This window comes from Nyctereutes procyonoides, unplaced genomic scaffold (assembly GCF_905146905.1).
Source record: "Nyctereutes procyonoides isolate TBG_1078 unplaced genomic scaffold, NYPRO_anot_genome, whole genome shotgun sequence".
Lineage (NCBI taxonomy): Eukaryota > Metazoa > Chordata > Mammalia > Carnivora > Canidae > Nyctereutes > Nyctereutes procyonoides.
The window spans coordinates 8483140-8504700 of record NW_026575148.1 but is presented as its reverse complement, the minus strand read 5'-3'; the positions used below and the strand labels follow the sequence as shown (position 1 = coordinate 8504700).

General features: G+C 39.6%; 1 protein-coding gene across 2 annotated transcripts in view; it reads left to right on the top strand.

Annotated features, from left to right (window-relative positions):
• The window catches only part of LIX1 (limb and CNS expressed 1), a 49249-nt gene extending 28119 nt beyond the window's left edge, over positions 1-21130 (top strand). For both annotated transcript variants that reach the window (XM_055312871.1, XM_055312872.1), the window contains exons 3-6: positions 7696-7836; positions 10061-10156; positions 18537-18614; positions 20400-21130. In XM_055312871.1, the coding sequence (XP_055168846.1) occupies positions 7696-7836; positions 10061-10156; positions 18537-18614; positions 20400-20687 (603 nt within the window). In that variant the 3' untranslated portion in view covers positions 20688-21130. The remainder of the gene's footprint in view (positions 1-7695; positions 7837-10060; positions 10157-18536; positions 18615-20399) is intronic.
• Positions 21131-21561: the final 431 nt, after the last annotated feature.

Here is a 21561-nt window from a genome sequence, read left to right as displayed (position 1 = left end):
GGAAAATTATCATGGAGGAAATAAAAACTACTGAGCACGAAAGGAAAGTTGAGACCTCAATTAAGTCAGCAGTGCTTATAAACTTCCTAAGGGCCTAATTTTGGAACTGTCATAAAGAACTTTTTTTTTTTCAATCCAAACACTGCTTTCCTAGATTCTCGGGTAGAGGCAATTTCACTAGTGAGAAATTAACATTTTGATATCAGCAGAGGTGGATTTACCATTGTAATGAAGAAAATCTGAACACTATTAACCCCAACTTAAAACTCAATTGAAATTTATAGAACACCAAACTCCAAAAGTAGAATATGCACATTCTTTCCAGGTGTACATGGAACATTCATGAAGGTAGGCCACATTCCGAGCCATTAAAAAAAAAAAAAGTCTTAAAAAATTTCAGAACTGAATTCAGAGTGTGTTTTTGACTACAATAAAGTTAAATTAGAAATCAATAAAAATGTAGTTCACCAAAGAGAAGTATTATAGACACTTTAAAGGATGATCACCCCCAAATTTTTCTGGAAAGGTGTTGTAGATATTGTGATTTATAATAAAAAATATATATTTGGTCTTTATCCTGGTCCCCAGTGCAGAGCTCCTAAAACCCTTAGAATTTCCTGTGGTAAGAATGAAAAAGGTATCTTTTATTATTCATAACAAACCCTTTCTACCACACTTAAGTTTATGTTAATGAGGTGGTTTCTGAAAAGCCCCTAAGATGGTGGCTGGATGCCAAGGGAACCAATCACATGATTAGAAGTTTGAAAGTTTCACCCTAGCATCTGACCTCCTAGGAGAGGAGAGGGACTAAAGATTGACTTAATCTGATGGCCAAAAATTTAATCAACCATGCCTATATTTTGAAACCTCCATAAAAAGCTTATGTGTTGGGACTCGGAGAGCTTCTAGGTTGGTGTACATATGGAAGTTTCGGGAGGGTGGTGCACCTAGAAAGGGCATCATGCTCTGAGTCTCTTCCCACACTTACGCACTATTCATCTTTTCCTCTGGCTGTTCCTGAGTTGTATCCCTTTACAAATAAACCAGTAAAGTAGTAAGTGAACCATTTTCCTGAGTTCTGTGAGTTGTTCTAGCAAATGGTAGAACAAGAGGAGAGGGTCATCAGAACTACTTATTTTTAGCTGGTTGATCAGAAACCAAGGTGGCAACCTGGAGTTGCTATTGATATCTGAAGTGGAGGCAGTCTTGTAGGACAGAGCCATTCCTCTGTGGGACGTGATGCTATTTCCAGGCAGGTTGTTTAAGAATTATGTAAAATTGTAGGACGCCCAGCTGGTGTATTAGAATTCGTTTGTGTGGGGCAATTAGTTGTTTTGGTGAACAGAAGATAGAAGTGTATAGACTATTATAGTATATTAGAGGAGAGACTTATCCTTTTCAACCATGAAGCCAGTGAAGCTTCTGCTCAGGCTCCTTCCAAATCACAATGCCAACTTTTTAAATTTCAAGTTTCCCCAAATTGTATAAACTTTAGGCCCCACATAATCTGGTTCTGCCACTGACATTTAGAAATGGGATAGAAGCTAGAGCAATACTTTGAAAATAGTCCTGGATTCCCCTGCCTCAGAATCACCTGGAAAGTTTATTAAGTGTAGACATCCTCCCTGTGCCCAATGTACTCCATCTAAAGAAACTGATTAAGTGGTCACATCAGGACCTGGGAATGTGCATTTTTAGCAATTTCCCCCCAGGCGATGATTTTATTTTTTTTTTATTTTTTATTTTTTTTATTTAGGATAGTCATACAGAGAGAGAGAGAGAGAGAGAGAGAGAGGCAGAGACACAGGCGGAGGGAGAAGCAGGCTCCATGCACCGGGAGCCTGACGTGGGATTCGATCCCGGGTCTCCAGGATCGTGCCCTGGGCCAAAGGCAGGCGCCAAACCGCTGCGCCACCCAGGGATCCCCCCCAGGCGATGATTTTACTATGAACACTAAAGCTTTTGAACTCTTGGTTCAGACTCCTGGCCTAGGTTTATCAATGATCTTCATAGTGTACCCTATGGGCTCCTAGTGGCTTGTTAGTGATCTAACATGCAAAATGAAATATAAGGCACGAATGAGCTGGTCTTGAGATAATTTCTCATTCAATGGAGCTGAGGAACTTTAATTTAAATGACTTTTGCTCCTGAAGAGTTAGCAAACACTTCTTAAAATTATTGAGCAATCTTAGGTGGTAAAATTCCAAATTCTTTTGGCCCCATACTTAATCAATGGGTCATGTTCAGCCAGCAGAGAAATTTCCTACAGTGGATGACATTTGATCTTCTCATGTAATCATAGCTGACACCTCTTTCCATTTTCCTCCTCCCTTTAGTCCAGGTAAAGCATGGAAAGGACAGTAGAAGGGAAGCAGATATTAAAATAATTGTCAGCACATTGCCTTCCTCATTGAGCACAGTTGCTTGCCACCATGTGCTGCTTCTTCTTTGGACTTTTATTCTGAATGAAGTTGAATTTGTCGGATGGGGATGGGTGGAGAAAATTTTGAAGTCTTGTCAAAATGGCCCACAGAATATCAAAGTAGGAGCTTTAGCTAAAAAAACTATATTGATTTGGGGAGTGCTATGAGATTTTATATTCTCTCTATTCCAAGGTGAGTGACCATTTCTGTGATAAGCAGAATAGTGGAATAGTGTAGTAGTCAAAAATCTGAGCTCTCAAGTCAGGCAGGCCTGCGGTTGAATCTCTTTTTTCTTTTCTTTTCTTTTCTTTTCTTTTCTTTTCTTTTCTTTTCTTTTCTTTTCTTTTCTTTTCTTTTTTTTGTCACCTTTTTTTAGAGGAGGGGGGACAGAGAGAGAGAGAGAGAGAATCTTAAGTAGGGTCCATGCTCAGCATGGAGCCCGATGTGGGGCTTGATCTCAGGGTTGTGAGATCAACCTGAGATCATGACATGAGCTGAAATCAAGAGTTGAAGGCTTAACTGACTGAGCCTTCCAGGCACCCCTTTTTCATCACTTTTTAAGTTGTATGACCTTGAGATATAACCTGTTTCTTCATCGCAAAATAAGGACAACAAAGAGAAATGCCTTTGTATTCATGCTATATGGTTGGGTAACAAATTGCCTCAAAACTTACATTCATTGTCTCCTATTGTTTCTGGGGATCAGGAACCTGGAAGCAGCTTAGTTGGGTAATTCTGGCACAGGGTCTCCCGGAGGTTGTAGTCAAGCTGTCAGCTGGAGCTGAAGTCACCTGAAGTCTTGATCAGTTCTGGAGGATCAGCTTCAATCTCACTCAGATGCCTGTTGGCAGAAGGCATTAGTTGCCTACCACGTGTGTCTTTCTGTAGGACTGCTTACAACACAGTAGTGGGCTTTTCCCAGAGCAAGCTATCTAAGAGAGAAATCAACTATTACCAAGACAGATGCCACCGTGCTTTTTATAACCTAATATTGAAAGTGACATAAGCTAAGCTCTGTCCTATTCTACTGGTCACATAGACCAGCTGTAGCATAGTATGGGAGGGGACTGCATAAGGGCATGAATGCCAAGAGCAGAGATCCCAGGGAGCTGTCTCGGGGCTGGTTACTGCTGCTGCCTTTAAATAGTTTTCCTCAGCAATGCCACAAACACTTTTTTATTTTTTTTTAATCTTTTATTTTTGCTTTAATTTTAGATTAGAACCAGGAGGCTTTGAAATGATTATGGTGGTTTATAATGTACCAGCAAATGAAAGGCATCTGAGCATCAAGATAAATGTCTGAGTGGGGTCTACTAGCCTCTTGAAAAGCATGTGGATCCACATGCCTAAGAAATCCACAGCTGACTTTAGTAAAATTTCAACTATTAAATATTGCAGCTCTGCACTTTAACAAAGTGCAAAGGACAGAAGTTGTCTCTCTATATTAACAAGTAAGAATGGTTAGTGGATAAGGCACGGTTTACAAATCTGTATTTATGATTGAGGTCTGGCTGAAAAACAGCAAGAATAAACCATACAACCTGGGAAGTCCAATTCTAGCAGGAAGTTGCTTTGAAATAACATCATACTTCACTCATTCCCCAACTAAACTCTTTGATGACCAGTTTGGACACATCAATAAAATGTCCTGTCACTTACCATATTTTATTCTCTTGCAGAATTTCCTACTGGTGGTAATTCTAATGGTGCCTGTTCTTACAGCAGAATCCACACTCTGATTTAGATTTGCCAAGTGGATTGCTTTTGGCTAAATTTCTTGCCCAAGTGCGGACCCTTATGGTTTGAGACATCCCATTTAAAGATCCCTAAAGAAAAATATGCAGCCTTTACTGGCTTGGATTTGTAGCTCCAAATTTTAGAAGAAAGTGGCTGGTTAACATTATAGGCATTTTGAAGTACTTGTCTTTCAGAAATGCAAAGAACAATAGCAAGAAAAGCCTTTTGATGGTTCAGAATTTATTTTATTTTATGTACTTATTAATTGGTACATTTTCTCCCCCATTTTAACCAAAGATTCTGTACATTGGAACAATAAAATAAGTAAAGACATGTGTCTGCTTTAAAATCTTGATATTGGTTAGGTCTCCGAAGTCCTTTTTCATGCTTTCTGGGAAAAGGCTCTTCTGTTCTCTCAGCCCAGCAGTACTTTGATCTCAGAAGCAGTGCCATTTGGTTGTAAATATATGTGGCGCCTTTGATCTACTACTTAGTTGGTCTTATTTAAAATAGATAGCTTCTTTTATCTAAGTAGTGTTTACTAGGTCTCTCTCTATGAAAGATGGTTTAAATTGCTATTATTTAGATAGTGTATGAAGTTTCTTAGGACTGCCCAAATCTGAATCTAATTCTCTAAACTCTAAAACCCCAATGACTCTATTGTAGATTTCATAAAGCAAATTCCTATTAAAATGAGCTACTCCTACAGATGTCAGGTAATATTTGCAAAAAACATTGTTTGCTTTTTCATGGGAAACAGATTTTTTTCAAAGAATAATAAGCACAGCCAACGCTCAGGCAAAAATAATAATCCTAGACTGTCTGAACTTAATGGTCAATTATCCCTCTGAAATTCACATATTAATATATTTTTATATTACTACATTATTTGTACCATATAAGGTATATTGAAATGGGATTATTTTAATAATAAGTATATATATTTAATTATCTTTATGAGGATTTCTTGAACATTTTATCAGGTACCTTAATGACTTGTGTTTGAATTTTCTAGGCTGCATTCAGTTATTCACTCAACAAACTGTATTTCAGGTACAGAGACACAAAAATGACTTAGTCACAGACTCTGCCTTTAGACTGCTCACAGCCCAGGGTTATGGGGCAGAGTACTAGCAGATAATTACATAGCAGTGTGGTGAATGCCTCTCATGGACAGTGATCCTCCCACCCTGGCCCTGGGAGTGGTCATGGAAAACTTTCTGGAAGATGTGGCACTTGAGCTTCATTGCAAGCCTGCCAACTCAGATATAAATCCCATAAATCCCAAGTCCATAAGGCAAACCCAAACTACCTGTGCAGATCCCCCTAATTTAATACAAGTGTCCTAAACTTTGGAAGAGGTCTAAATCTTCAATGACTTTTGCCACCTGAAGTGACCCCCAAAGCCTTCTCCCTTGTCATTCAACTCTAAGAGGAAAACCCCAAACCACTTTCACATACATTTTAGAACTTTAGCACCATTCTTTTTAAAAAGGAAATATTGGAACTCTCTTTGTGTTGTAAATTAAAATTGCTGTGTATAATCGCTGTTTTGTTAGGCTACTGACACATGTTTTTCCCGTCCTCCTTGGTGTCATGTTCCTATTTCAGAAGTCTTGTCATTATTTCATCTGAATACTAAACACGTGTGAGCATTTCCAAATGCTGATCCTGGGAGTAGGCACTGTGGAGAATGCTCCAGAAATACAGAAGTGGCCCTACCCAGGCCTGGAGGTTAGCTGAGGGGCAGGAAGAGGTAATCTGTAGTCAAGTAGGGGATCATTACTGTCCAAAGAGGGAGGTTGAAGTGAGAAAATCAGAGGGGGCTGGGGCCTGATCTCAGGGGACTCATACAGAGTTCATAGAGAGGGGAGGCCAACCCCTAGAGGATACAAGAACATGAGTTTGGAGCATTCCTTGGTCAGCACAGAGATGGTCAGTGTGGGGCAGATAAAGTAGAGATAGGGAGGTGTGGAAGCAAATGGAGGGGGTTTGGCTTTTTCCCAGGGGAGTTAGAGTCCTTGAGGCTACAAAATGGGAGAATAAAATGAGATCTCTGGTACTTGCCCTATTCTTTCTTATCGGTCACCAAACACTACTGATTCTAAGAATCATGCTTTTTAGGTGATAGGAGTCCTAGAGATCAGAGAGCCTGGCCTCCCCATTTGTCCAGTGAGGAAATAAGTTCCAAAATTCAGCATGTCTGGGTCTCGCCATCACTAAGTAGCAGAGCCAGGGGCGCCAGTCTAACATGTTGGCCAGGACCTGAGCCTGTGCTTCTCTTCCTGGGGCTTGTTTCCTACCAGGAGTTTTAGAGTAGGGTCTAGGACCCTTGGCAGTTCACAGGAACCTGTAGGAGAAATGGCATCCCATCCTCTAGTAGGAGTGGGCTCCAAGGACAGTGCAGTTCTCATTAGGGTTTCATCCCTCTATCTGGACCCCCAGGATCCATGTCAAGCCAGAATTTGAAAAGAGGAGTTGTAGTTGATAACAAAAGAGACAATAGAAAAGAAAAAAGAAAAGAAAAGGAAAGGAAAAGAAAAGAATCAGGATACACTGAGCAGACCCAAGTGAGCCATTGGAAAGCCAGGTTAGGAGAATGGAGTACAATATTCCTTTTAGGAGATTTTTTTTTTTTTTTAATGAGTTGCGAATCATAGTCTGCCTATGGTTCCTAACTCCAGAAAGGCCAAATGGAGCATGTCCCACCCAAACTGTGTGGACTGACAGCAAGGTGGAAAGGATGGTCCTCAAGAAGCTCAAGGAACTGTTATTAGAGGAAAAGTGGGGGATAAATGCTGGAAAAGCCCAAACAATAGATTTTGACGGTAGCTCCTTTGTCCTGACCTGGACATATGAGTACATATAAGACTGGGATACAAAAAAAAAAAAAAAAAAAGAATGGGATAGTCCCCTAGAGTATTACCATGTGCTAGGTATTCGCAGCGCCTCATGTATATTAAATAATTGTTATCTGTCTTCAACCCGATGACATAGACATTACTGTTATTCCCATTTACAGAGGAAGATATTGAGGCACAGAATAACTTGCTCAGTTTTCCAGCTAATAAGTACCATAGTTGGGATCTGAATCTGAGCAGTCTGACTCCAGAACCTGTGTTCTTAATTATTGTTTTAAAAATATATATTTCCCTTCTTTCCTTACATTTTTTCCCTCTGAAATAAGAATTTGAGGAAGGTCTTGAAAATGAATGTAATCGTCAAGTACACAATAGTGACTCATTAATTTTATTATTATTTATCAACAGTATGCAAAGTCTCTGGTGCAAAACATAACATTCAAAGACTATAAGAGAATACAAAAATCATTTGAAGACCCAAACTAAGACATTTGCATGGACTCTAGGGCAGAAAGAAAATCTACACTATCTTCAGGGTATTAGCAATGGGTAAGAGAGAATAGGTGCAGAGAGTAAACGTATGAGTGAAAGCATCCAGAAATCCATTGAGGCAGTGACAAAAATGGTGAGATGCTGTATCCTGTAATGATTCCTTTTCTCCTTCCCTTCTCAAGTGCTGCTTAAGTAGAGCTGAGGCCAGGAGAGATGCAGCGAAAGTGGCCCTCATCAACTCCCTCTTCAATGAGCTGCCCTCTCGAAGGATCACTAAGGAATTCATTATGGAGAGTGTACAGGAAGCAGTTGCCTCCACCAGTGTGAGTATCTACTAGGGTAGAGAGCTGGGGGTACTAAAGCACAGAGGCATTTGCATCTGGGGAAATACTAAAGTGAACAAATTCTTCAAGAATTGTGCAAGTTTGGGAAGACTGGCTGGCTTGGTCGTGAGTTTCAGCCTCACATTGGGCAGAGACTTTTAAAACAAACAAACAAAATTGTGCAGGGTTAATTTTAACCCATGAGATCATTGGTTTTCAACAAAATGAACACTTGGCTTGGAAATCAAGAAGTTGGAGCTGGCTCCCTCTGCCCCATGTCAGAAATATTTTTTAGTTACCCTGGATGAGCATTAATCAAACTTTAAATCAAGATAGATAATTTGATCCATCCTAATTTATTTGAATGTTTGCTGTTTGAAAAGTATTGATTCTTTTAGGGCCTGGAAATGCATGCAATGAATACTGCCTTAATCTAGAGATAAACTAGCTCATTTTTCCCCCAAACTTTATTAATCATAAAAATTATCCTAAGTGTGCATTAATAAAAGTATCAATTCCCCAGCCAGTGTGGGGGTCCTGCAATCTGTATTTTTAAGGAAAAGCTGACTGCTTAGACATGGAAAAGTCATATGCCCAATATTTGTTAGTTCTTAGAATTATCATGCTTAGTATTAATTCTTTCAGAGAGATGAACATTTTTTTTTCAGAGAAAATTACTGTTAATGGACATAGTTAATGCAAAATGCATTAGAGCAAAAACTCTTCTTAGAAATTTAGGTATTTTCTCAGCAATCTAGGAATAAATGATTTGCCCCATGAGTTATTTAAGAACTTCTGCTACTTGCTACCTACAAACTACAAATAATGGAGGAAGCCTTGGTTTCCCACTGTGGCAGGTGTCTCCCTGTGTGTCCTCCAAAGGCAGAAACTTGGCATTACTGAGGGAATTAGCCACCTCCTGGCTTTGCTTTCAGCATGAATAAACCCCATCTCGATTTACATTCTCTGATTACCTTAATCTGATTATAAAGTTTCTGTCATTTTGGAGAAGCTGCTGAAAATGAAGGACACATTGTCACACTAGCAGTGACCCTTTTCTTCCTTTTCCCTTCATAAATGCTCTTGTCACCCACAGGAGAGATAAGAGAAGGGGCAGGGGACAGAGAATGGTTGACCTGAAAGGGAGACATCGGGGAGCTCTGTTCTCTATCTGCTGTCAGGATGAAAGGAAGCTTTTATTTTCTTGCCCTGTAAATTTCAAGGGCCTTTGAGGAAGAGAAGTTAGGAAAATGATGCCTGATTTATATGTGTGGAATTTACTCAGGAGCAGGGAGGGGCCCTCAGTGTAAATGCAATTTATCATTTTTTCATGGAAATTTCTAAGGGAAGAGAATATATAAGGTTTGCAGGCTTCTGGATGGATTTCCTCTGGGATATTTAAAAAGCCAACATAAATATTTCAACAGCAGCATGTTAATGTTATTGCATTCAGAAGCTATAAATTTGCTGCTATCTGATGCTGGCAGTTGTTTGTTCAGCCTCACAAAGGCATTGCCTACCTCCCCAGAAATCCAAGGCCCTGGGATCCTGCAGGGTAGGCCCCAATGCCAATCCAGCACTTGTGTTAGCTTTTTTACTGCCCCTGCCCCTAACCAAATTGAAGGGCAATTTCATTTCTACTCGTCACCCACCCACGTTGTTTCCTAAAGATTAGGTAGTCCAGAAATGAAAAAAATACACACCGAGATCCACGTCTCCATGTCAAACACCAGCATATTATAAAAATCCCCCATTAAGAATCATGGCAGTAAAATATGAATGGTTCATACAACCAGAGAATTCTTTCCCTGCCGGTTATATAATCTTGCCTGGTTACCATCAAATCAGAACAAGCATTTCAAGATTTCAAATAATAGATGAAGGCAGCCTCAGAGGGCAATCATGCAAACATTACCCCCATCAACAGCAAAAACCTTGTACAAAGATAAAAGAATTTCTACTTTGGGAGAATTATTCTTTTAGCAAGAATATGATCAGTTAACTTTCTAATGACAATTGATCAAATGGATTACAAAATCCTCTACCTGAGTCAAGGTGAGATTAAGGATTTTTATCCCAAATCAACTGGAGACTCTGTCGTAGAATGTATACCTGAAGGGTCAATATAATAGAAGTTTCACTTAGGGCCACAGCATTAATTTGTGACCACAAAAGAAGAAGAGGGAAAATCCATAATATTTTCCTTTTCTGCTTTCTTCCCAAGGGCACTTTGGATGATGCGGATGACCCGAGCACCAGTATTGGAGCCTACCACTACATGCTGGAGTCAAACATGGGGAAGACCATGCTGGAATTTCAGGTACCTGACTTACTGTACAATCCAGAAGCCTAGGAGAATACCACTCTTATCATTAACGTCTCCTGTGCTGATAACCTAGTTGTTTTGTGTTTTGATCATTTTAACTTAACCCTCTTTGAGTCCAGCATGGTAGCCCTTAGCCACACCTCAGGAGGCTAAAACAAACAAGCAAACAAGGCACAGTCTTTGCTTTCTTGCAGTGAAGTAAAGCACTTAAGTCTAAGAAACAGCTGGGGAAAAACACCATCTGAAGACCCTGTAACATTTCACTGGCCCTTCCGTACTAAGTTCCCCTTTTAAGCTGAGTTGAACAGTTTGAAGAGTTGGCTGTGACCGTTTGGTTCTTAATTTTCAGAAGTCTTAGATGAAGCTGTCTGCAACGTACATTAAACAATGCCCCCCTCAGTTCTGGTATTTCCATTAAACAAGATCTACCACCACCCATTGTTAACTAGGTCAAAAGATTCAGCCAACTGTAACCCTGCTCATCCACTGCTGACAAATGATAATAGACCTGAGAAACCACACTACCTATTTTTGCAAATTAAATGACCATCTTAATAACATTGACAATAAGAATAATAATACCCAACACTTACTGAATGCTTACTTTCTCTGACACTGTGCTCACTGGGATAAGCATTTAAAAATATCATAGCTCAACACTCAAGATAAACATGAGTATTTATTATCCCCTTGTCATCACTGTGGGTAGTGTGCCATAGAGCTTAGTCAATTCCAGAGCAAAGACCCCCACAGTCTGATTTCTGAGCTCACATTCACAACTATTATCTTTTATTGGGCTGGGGAGATGAAAATTCAGTATGATTGGGCATGAAATGTGTGCCCTCTGAAAAAAAACAACTGGAATGCTGAATATCCATATTTACGAAATGCTAGTAGGAATCAATACACAGTGTTATAATGAAGAGACTCGGTCCCCAGTATTTCTATTATTTTAGGTTAGATTCCCAGAAGCAATCAGAGATATAGTTTTATGGACCAAAATGTTCATCCAGGTGTAATTTACAAGTGTTTCATCTGAGCCCTGAAGCCACCAGCCTTCAAATACCTTTCAAACTGTTTTCTGGACTGCAATAGCATAGCCACTTTGTGGGTTGATACGTCCCTCTTGCCCATTTTTTTTTTTTTTAAATCAGGATTTTCCTCCATTAGTCCCTTGTTTGAAGCAAAAATACTCCCTCTTCATTTGGTCATTCAATTTTCTTTTTAAGTGGTAGTGTTCTCATTGACCTTTGATGTTGATTGCCTTGGGTTTGAAGAGAACAGATATCCCTAAAGCCTAAGCTCTGGAATAGATGGGGGAATGCTTGAGTTCAGTGATTCTGAGCCCAGACTCTGAAGTGGGCTGGTCCAGTTTAGCTTGGCTCTACTTTTCAACTCTAAATCTGTTTCCTCATTGTATGTAAATTAGGGAGACCTATAGTACTAGTGCAACCTCCCAGTGCCACTGTGAGCATTAAATGGGACAATATTGAAAGAGTCCAAAACAGTTCCTGGCATATGGTAAATACTCAGTGAAGATTGACAGCTGTTATTATACATACTTCTGAAGGACTGTGTCACTTGAAATGCCAAAGGCTACCGCATGGATCCCCTTGACAACTTTACCTTAAGGTTTTAAGTAACTTAAAGGTTTCACATCAGGACAAGGCAGCACCCTGCAAACATCTCAGGGCTCTTGCTGTAGAATAAAGGGTGGAGCTATAAAGGGTCCATTCTTTTCCCCATAATGAACTAAAGACAAACAGAGAAAAAAACAAATGGGAGGAGTATAACACAAGTGAAAGAACACCGATTTTTAAAAACTGACAAAATAAAAATCATAATGCCCATTGTATAGGATTTTTGTGAAATTTATACAACATGATATTTATAAAGCGTCTAGTAATTTCCCCAAGGAAGAACTCCATTTATTTTAATTCCTCCCCTCTCAACCCCAACAAAAGAATATTGCACTTTTTTTATTATAAAATGAAAGTTGCCTGCCCTGGTACGTAATAGCTTGTATGTGATTTAATAGCTATTTTCAGAAAATTAAGAATAATTTTTGAATGCAATTGAGTTAGTCTGCCAAAGATAGGGGAAGGCAAGATTAAAAAAAAAATAAATCTTAAAAATTTGTCCAAGTACTATGAATGGCTCTACTCAACCTTTTAGTAATTCTTAATTACCTTGTGATGGGCTGTATGTTTTCTGTGTGGTCTATGTAGTAAGGTGTTTAAATGTGTAAAATAATAACTTGAATCAAACTGTGGAAATGCTTCATAAATTCTCATAAAAGAAGCTGGGAGCAGGATGGGGGACAAAGGAAGAGGAAGATGTGAGGGCAGGAAAAATCCAAACTCACTCCCCCAGTAGGTATGCTGGCAACCCAGGAGGAGGGCCATGGAGCACATCCCTTTTCCTTCCGCCAGTTCTAGGTTGCCTGCTGGGTCCCGGCACATTCCTTGGTGGCCTGGGTTAAATGCATCAGCTTGTTTCTGCACATAATGGGAATTGACCACAGACCTGGGCTGTTTGCAGCCGACACAGCAATTCAGTACCCCTGGTGGGTAATAGATGTGTGTCTGTATGTAGCTACGGATGAGTATGCCATATAAAAACAAGGCTGGTGTCTCCTGACTGCCTGCAGGCTTTCCAGGGGGGCTGTCAAGGAGGCAGCACTCAGAGGAAACGTGATAGGCTTCTGCTTACGTTCACTTCGTGGGAGGGAAGCTGAGTAGCTTTGCCATACCCAAAACTGCCTTAAGTTTGGGGGGAGGGATGGCGACAGCACTAGCCACTGGGTCTTGTCAAGGTCAGATTTGAGGCGGACTTTGACTGAAGCTGGTTAATATATTTATTCTGAAGCCTAATGCAGTCCAAGGACGAGTTGTTTATTTACATCTTTGCTAAATTCTCCAGGTCGCCTTTTAAAACCTCATCCCATAAACAAATTTCCTCTTAAATCCATTCTCTTGGGTGGGGAGATGGTGCCCACCTGTTTTTCAAGTTCTCCATTTACAGTGTTTGTTTTTCTTATTTCTGATGAATCACAGAACCAAGCGAGTCTCCCAGACAAAGTTCCAGAGAGAAGCAGAGTGCCTTTTCTTCCCACAAAGTAGCTGAAAGGGCAAACATTTTTCCTAACAGGAGGCAACACCATGGAGCACTATGAGGACAGAGCCCAGCTGTTGGTGGTTTAAACTGAATGAATGACAAATCGAACCAGGAAAGCTGAAACTTGAATGCAGAAAACACAAGGCTTGCTTCTCCATTTGATTTCAAATTTATTTTACTGATCAGGACTGGCTGCATAATCCTTGGGGCTCATACAAAATGAAAATGCAGGGCCTTTTGTTAAAGAATCACTAAGAATTTCAAGTCAGGGGAGCATGAAATCAAGCTTGGGATCCTGTGAGAAGCCAGCCTTGTCCCTGAGACAGAGACTCACCAGAAGGGACTAGACTAGGGTAACAGGAGTTAGGCATTCACCTCAGGCACAAAATTTAAAGGAGTGTCAAAAAATTCAGTGATCAAGATAATATTATAATGCAATATTTTAAAAACTCAAAATGAATTGTAAAAATTCATAAACAAAATATCAAAATTTTAAATAAAGACAAAATTTGTTTTAAATTTTTCGTTTATTTGAGAGAAAGAGACAATGAGCTGGGGTGGGGTGGGGGGGTGGGGCCAGGGAAAATGCCCCACTGAGCAGGACCCTGGGATCATGACCTGAGCCAAAGACAGACACCTAACCAACTGAGACAACCTGGCGCCCCTAAAGACAGATTTTGAAATTAAAGGCCCTGGACTTTCATTAGTCACCTTAAATCTTGCTTCACTCACGTCATCCTAGTCCCAACCCAGCCTATAGGCCAGCTTCTGGTTTATCTGTCCGCCTACCCAGATTCCCTGGTCTTCTAGATCAGGTGCATAACAAATAGCACAGCTCAAAGCCATGAATGAGGAGCAGGACAGATAACTTACCAAACAGATTTCCTTTAAGTGATAAGGCTTTGACAGATAAAATGATGAAAACCAGGCAGCAAGGACTCATGGTGAAACTAGGGAATGAATCCTTCTAGAAGTCCACAGCCCCCTTCTTGCCAGTCTACAATAATGCAAGGATTTCCGATGGAATCAGTGAGAAGCATACAAGGATTTCCTGGGCTCACCTGGACTTGTACAGCTTCGGGACTATCTGAGGATAGTAAATTTGATATTATGAGGAGAAATAAAGAAGTAGGATAGAAAGAACATGGAAATATTTCAATATACTTTACATAGTGATGGTAAGATTAGTATCTCTACAGAAGAGGGCAAGAACTAGATTGGTACATAATGTACGAAGGCAGAAATAAGGTCATCTTCCCTGTGGAATTTTTGGGAAAGAGAACAACACTGAGGAAGAGGCAGTTGTGTTACTGCTGCAGGAAAAATTCTTTGGGGATGGAATGAGAATTTAGGTAAGCCAGAAGAGATATGGGGGATGAGTCTCCTGCAGTCAAAAACAGTTCAAATCTCTGTGGGCAAGTTTTTGAGAGATGTAGGTTGCCAAGAGACATGAGAATGGTTTCTGGCTCTATTCATAGAAGAATTGTGGGTTCTAAAGTCTTAGGAGGACTGCTGGGTGGAATGACAGGGGTTTATCTGGAAGGGGGGCAATGGTTACTATATATAGATAAGAATGAGAGCTTAGAAAACATTGGAGGAAGAATATGTTACTAAGGCAATAATTGTCAGAGGATGGAATTAAGAGCCCTGCAGGCTGTTTCTCAAACCGGGCCACAAGAATACCAGGACAATACCAAGATGGCTATTGAAAGTCACAGAAGAACTCGGTATATCGTTCTGGGTCATACAGAGTTTAATCATTATAAACTTGGGTTAAGGAGAAGATGGGGGAATGGAGGTGGTATTTATTATTTTTAAAAATGGACATATACTAGAATGCAAAATTCAAGGGAAGTCTTAAAACATTAAATGAAAAGAAACGTCTTATTTGGAAATAGTGACTGTTCTGTAATAGCACAGAGACTGTTCCCTATCAGGACATAAAAAGTGATCCTTTTCATTTTTATGGCAGCAAAGTCTTTAGTGAGTGGATTTAAAGGGTACAGTGAGAAAGGCAGCACAGATTTATCCTGAGGAGTCACTGGGGTAACTTTGATGAGAAGCACAGGGGTAAGAGGCAGATTACATAAGATTTGGCTATAGAACTAACCACTCTCACTTTTCCAGATTATCATAGTGATGTGACAAAGTGCAAATTTGGTTGGGGCAGGGACAAGTAGAGGAGAGAGGACATGAGAGGGGTGGCTTCCCTGGGCAGTGGGCCCAGGACCCTAGGCAGATGGCGGCGTCTCTGTTTGAGGCAGGTGGAATAATTCCACGGGTATCCATTTCTCATTTTAATTAATGGAAACACATGATTTTACTTTTACTGAAGTCTCTATGGGCTCTTTGAGTGCTTACTGTACAGTGGAATACAGACAAAATCTCCAACTGAAAAGAAGGGGAAAAAACCCTATTATACTCTACTGGCAATTTCAGACATAAGAATGATGGTATTTGCTCTTCTGATTATCTTATAGCTTTAGAATTTACCTAATAATTTTAAGATGTCTGAAATCTCAGAATGTCTTAAGTCTCCTCATTTTCATAATTTAAACTTTTTCCTGAGCATGTACAGATAAAGACAATAAAAATCGTTTTTTTGAATGGTCAGTAGGACAACTGTCTAGATGGTACATTTTCATAACTAGTGTCACGACCAAGAATTTCCTTAATTGTATTGTGTGTATGTGGTTTATGCTGTTAATCCACAATAGATGTCTCTCTGACCAAAAAAGAAAAAAGATGCAGATAGAAGACTGCTACTTCTAATCACATTAGGAAAATAAAATCTTCAGTATTTATACAGTTTGGCTTGCCCTTAATATGATGAAGGGAAAGGCTGCTAGAAGCTTAATGCCTTGCTCAGCCCTGGCCATTGGATGTGAAAACTATGGATTGGTTTTAATGTCAGTTCAACCTATCTACTGTTTCAGGATTTTCTTGACTGAACTTATAAGCATAGGAGTATTTTACAGTTTCTGTAGCTTGTCCATTATATGTTATCTAGATATACTTTTTTGGCTGAATTTTTAAAAAATTTAAATGGTTTTCTTTAATATATAATATTGTCAAGTGATTCAAAACTCAAAAGGTACGAAAGAATGTCAGAGGGAGGTCTCCCTCCCACTCCTGCCCCACAGGCATTCCGGTTCCCATCCCAGAGACAATTATGTTGCCCAGCTCTTTTGTATCTTGCCAAAACTCACATAGGCACTTACAAACAAATATTTATAGAGATTCTCTATTCTTTTTTAAGTGCACAGTATATGTTTGTGGACCTCGCTTTTCTTTTAACACCACATCATAGAGATTATTTTAAAACCTAGAGAGCCTTCTCATCCTTTCTCTGTGAATGAAAGGATTCAGTGGTATGAATGTATTGTAGAGGAGGAAAAATAATTTTCCCTGTACCCTCTTAGCTGAGACTCCTGTAATAAAAGACAGATTAATAGAAGAAAAATGGAAGTTTATTGACACATATTCTTCATGTATACATGAGAGATACTGAGGGTGAAATAGTATCTTTCTGTGGCGGCTTGGAATTTAGGATCAAATACCATCTTAACAGGGAAAGAGGAGGGGGGTGTAGGCCTCTTAGGGGATAGTAAATGATTTTTAAGAAAGATGAATGGACCCTTAGAAGAATAGGTGGCAGTTATGTTGGTCTGTGTCTTCTGTGATGAGTCAATGTTCCCTGGTTGATGAAATTCCTCAGGAGGGAATTTCTCATAATTGGGTTCCTTTTGGAGGATGTGTCTTTAGGCAGATAAGCAGAGTTCAGAGAAAGCCTTTCCTTTCATTTGCTGTTTTTCCAGTGCTTTTCCAGTGCTAAAATAATTAATATACCAAAGTGGCATGTTTTGGGGTGCCATGTCCTGAACTCTTATTTTTGGGCAGCAAATTCTGCTACTCTTCAGTATCATCCTTTTTAAAACTATTCCTTTAAAAATGAGCGTTTGAACATCTGGGTGACTCAGTCGGTTAAGTATCTGACTCAGTTTTCTGTTCAGTTCATGACCTCATGGGTGAGATGGAGGGAGACCCACATTGGGCTCCACAGTCACTGGGGAGTCTGCTTGAAAATTCTCTCCCTCTGCTCCTCCCCTCACTCATGCACACACTCTTCCTAAAATGAATAGGTCTTTAAAGAAAAATTTGACAATGTCCACCTCAAGCTGACGCTATCTAATTAGATACAGGAACCGGAATCAGCTGGGAAAATACTAAATTTATTCTCTGCCTTACAATCAGAAAACTGTACCCATTCTGTAAACTAAAAGCGGAGGTTCTCGCTTGGTCAATGGCAGTTTCCCCAGCTGGTCAAAACTGCCCACTGTTTCTGGAATGGTATGGAACTTACAGCAAAAGAAACAAAAGTCAGAATCTTTGCTGTTGCCGGGCCTGTTGATGCTCATTTATAGAAAATCAGTGTCAGCTAAGACATAAGGCACATCAGTCAGTACCTGTCAGTACATCACTTAAACATTTGTAATTCCAGGCCCAAGAAGAGCCAGGTTGAAAGCAAAGTAGGTTATTATTCCTTTTCCTTTTCTATATCTTGTTCTCAGTGACACACTGTGTTGAAGAGGATCAGAGTGGAGGATTCTCTATTTAAATAAATAAATAAATCTTTAGAAATAAATACAAATAAAAACTAGCATTTAAAACATTCCCAGCCTCAGGCAATTCTAAAAAACAATACAGTGAATAACTTTGCCTATACATTATTCTGAGATGTGCTGGTTTATTTAGATAACTTCTTGGGTTAAAATTGTTAGAGAATATGGGGTTTTTTTGTTTTTGGTTTTTTGTTTTTTTTTTAAGAGAGTTGGGGGAAGAGGCAGAGAAAGAGTAGAGAGAGAGAGAATCTTAAGCAGGCTCCATGCTCAGTGGGAGCCCAAAGCATGACTCTTATCTCATAGCCCTGAGATCATGACCTGAGCCAAAATGGAGTCTGATGCTTAACTGACTGAGCCTACCCAGGCGCCCCAAGCATATGTACTTTTAATGTTGAAAGATACTTGTCAACTAGTATCTTAGTCATTTTATTGTGCAAATATTAATATAATAGAGGGGGGAAGGAAGAATGCTCCAGAAGCTTGGAGGACTCTGGTGTTTGAAAAGTCTTAAAGTGTTCCATTGATATTGTATATTCTATTTCCCTGAGATAGTTGCAATCAGAGTTATGCCCAGCTTTCACACTTTGTTTTACATTTCTGCTTTGAGAGTAATGGCAAGTGTTTGGGTTTTTCAGGAGCTGATGACCATTTTCCAACTACTGCACTGGAATGGAAGCCTAAAAGCCCTTCGTGAAACAAAGTGTTCCCGACAGGTGAGACTTTCCAGTTGAGAACGAATTTATGTCCTATGGACTGAGCAGATGGCTTGTTGTCTTCCTAGATTTCCTTTATTTGGATTTTTCTCTCTTTAAATCTGGTACTCTATCTAGTAGAGCAGAGGATACATGAAAAACAGTCCATTTGAGCCAGAGACTGACCAAATATGCTAAGGAGAATGTTGCCTGCATGTAGGACTGATACCTATACTAAATGCCAGAATGGAGAGATCTTTTAGACTTGGTTTCTAAGTCAAATGCTGAATCTCTCTACGCACCTGCCCCACCATAGAATTTGTGCCCTCTTCTACTCTCCAAGCAGAAATAAATTTGAGAATGCACTGCTTCTGAACCTCCTTACTGAAGAGTGGTAAAGTTGGTTGCAGCTGGAGGATTTTTCTTACACCCACCAGAAGTCCCCAAAAGACAACAGAAATGATTATAATGTTGGGCATTCAGTCACTTCAGTTTTTTGGTTTAGAAGTTTCTTCTTTATTTTTCAGAAACGTCTCACTATATAAGATATATATAATCCTATAAGAAGCATCCTCCCCCCTCTTTTTTAATGGCAAAGGCAATTCCCTTCCTGTGTCTTTAACAGTTTTCACCTACTATCCTCCAAGATTTATCCTTCCTTTGTGCACCAGTAGACTTTGAAAAATGACTTTTTTTTTTTTTTTTTTTTTAGAATTTGCTAACAGGAATTTGTGTGAGGAATAAAGCCTCTACTAGTCAGCTAGATGTGGGTGGATATAAGAGTTTTCCATCTACTGCAGCCCCAGGAGTTTTTAGTTGTTCTCTGGTTAGAAAGTCTGGCTTTCAAAATGTCAAGGATGGAAAAGAAATGAGTAGTTGACAATGGCTTGGGCTATTTTTTCTTTTCCTTTGATTTTATAAAAGGCCTTTGAAATTCACTGGGTTGGTTATAAACACTTTTCCATGGTTGTTTTTAATTTGTTAAGGTCATAAATAAATACCACATGTTCCTGAAAATAAAAATAAGCAATGCATCCCCTCTACAAGATCTTCTTAAAGTGTATCCATCAAACCTATACATGATGTTATGATGCATTGGGAAATTTTTCACATGAGAATTGACAGGTAGTGACTAATTTTGAATTATTAACAGAAAAGAGAATGTACATGAAGGTACCATTATGATACCAATAATGCCTACGTTCCACAGTACACTTTTAAAGTTTTTTCTGTAATTTCTGTGAACCATTTGGACTGCCATCTATCTTATGTTAACAACACAGCAGTTAGGAAGTTGATTCTCCTTGTTTCTAAGCGTTGTCCTGACTCAAAGCCTCCTGCTCTCTGCAATGGGTGTGACCAAACCAAATTCTTCCCTAATCCTTCCATATAATTTTTTCTGTCTCTCTGTCTTGCTGAAGGAGAGCTGGGCAGAAGAGTTCAAATAAAAAACGAGGTGATGTTCATGAATGAAGGAATGTATTTTTGAACGAAGACATTTTCTAGCAAGGTCAGAGTTCTGTCTGTGAACATTTTTGAGTCATTCTTGGTGGGAATGTTTTGACTCAACCTGAAGTGACCTTGCTTTGCTTGACCAGGTTAGCCCTTCAACTGTTTTAAGAAATATGTATTGAGATTTGCCTTCAGTTTGTGAACATCAGAGAGGTCCAGTTGTTGGCAAAACTCCTATGGATATGAATGTGGGGGGTGGCAGAAACAAAGGAAATGAGATGTTGGAAGGCCATGAACACAGGTGCCTTTATTGCTCTTCACTGACACTCTGGACTTTGTCTTCTTGGCTCCCAGGAAGTCATCTCCTACTATTCCCAGTATTCCCTAGATGAAAAGATGCGCAGTCATATGGCCCTGGACTGGATCATGAAGGAAAAGGAGTCACCAGGAATCCTCTCTCAAGAGCTCCGGATGGCCCTGAGGGAGTTGGAGGAAGCCAGGAAAGCGGGACAAGAACTGCGGTTTTACAAAGAAAAGAAAGAAATCCTGAGTTTAGCCCTGACTCAGATCTACAGTGATCCTGACACCTCCTCACCCAGTGATGATCAGCTAAGCCTAACGGCTCTTTGTAGCTACCACTAGCAAGGCCAGATGCCGGCTGCTTCAAGGTTGGCAGAGGCCGGACTCTTAACATTAGAAAGCTCAGTGAAGGTCACTGGAGGCTTTAGCACCTATAGCTACTACCTGAAGGCTGTACTAATTCTTCCCATCCATTCCATTCCGAGAATCTGAGAGTAGTAGGACCCTTATAGGACCCACCATCCCACTCGATGCAATTTTCCCATTGTGCTTTCAAGAGTTTCTCTTCTTACCGAAAGGATGGAGATAAGATTGTTTGAAAAATACTTTCCAGGTTTGGCTTCAACCTAAAGCCCTGTTGACATGTGCCTTGCTAGATTATAAGTGTTGTTTTAAACAATAGGTCAGTGTAGTATCCCCCAAAAGAACATTAGCCTGGTCTGGGGAAAGTAGCATGATAGAAATTTTTGAAAATACTTGGGACTAAATAAACAATGTAGAAAATATGCACGGGTCAGAGTTTCTTCCTAAGCTTCATAAGCTAAGAGATATTTATACTCTACTAGGTGTAACCCAAAATTACAGTCAGTATTTTATCTGGACATCCTGCTATCAAAGATCCTAAAGTCATAATGGTATGAAAATACTTAAGTTTAATTTGGCTTAAAATGCCAGTAATAATATTTTTTTAAAATCTACACTCTTCCATATGAGGATATCAACCAGAATAGTACATTCACTTGTATTCCTCAAGAAGAATTAATATCTAATTTTAATGAGCCCTGCAATCAGTCATGCTCATTTTTAATTTGCAAAAGGATTACTTGAATTGATTTGTTTCTATTTTTACCACCACAGTCATATATCTATAATGGAAAAAATTACTGGCATTTTAAAGGTTAAAACATTTTGAAAAGTCATTATTAGCTTTTAACAT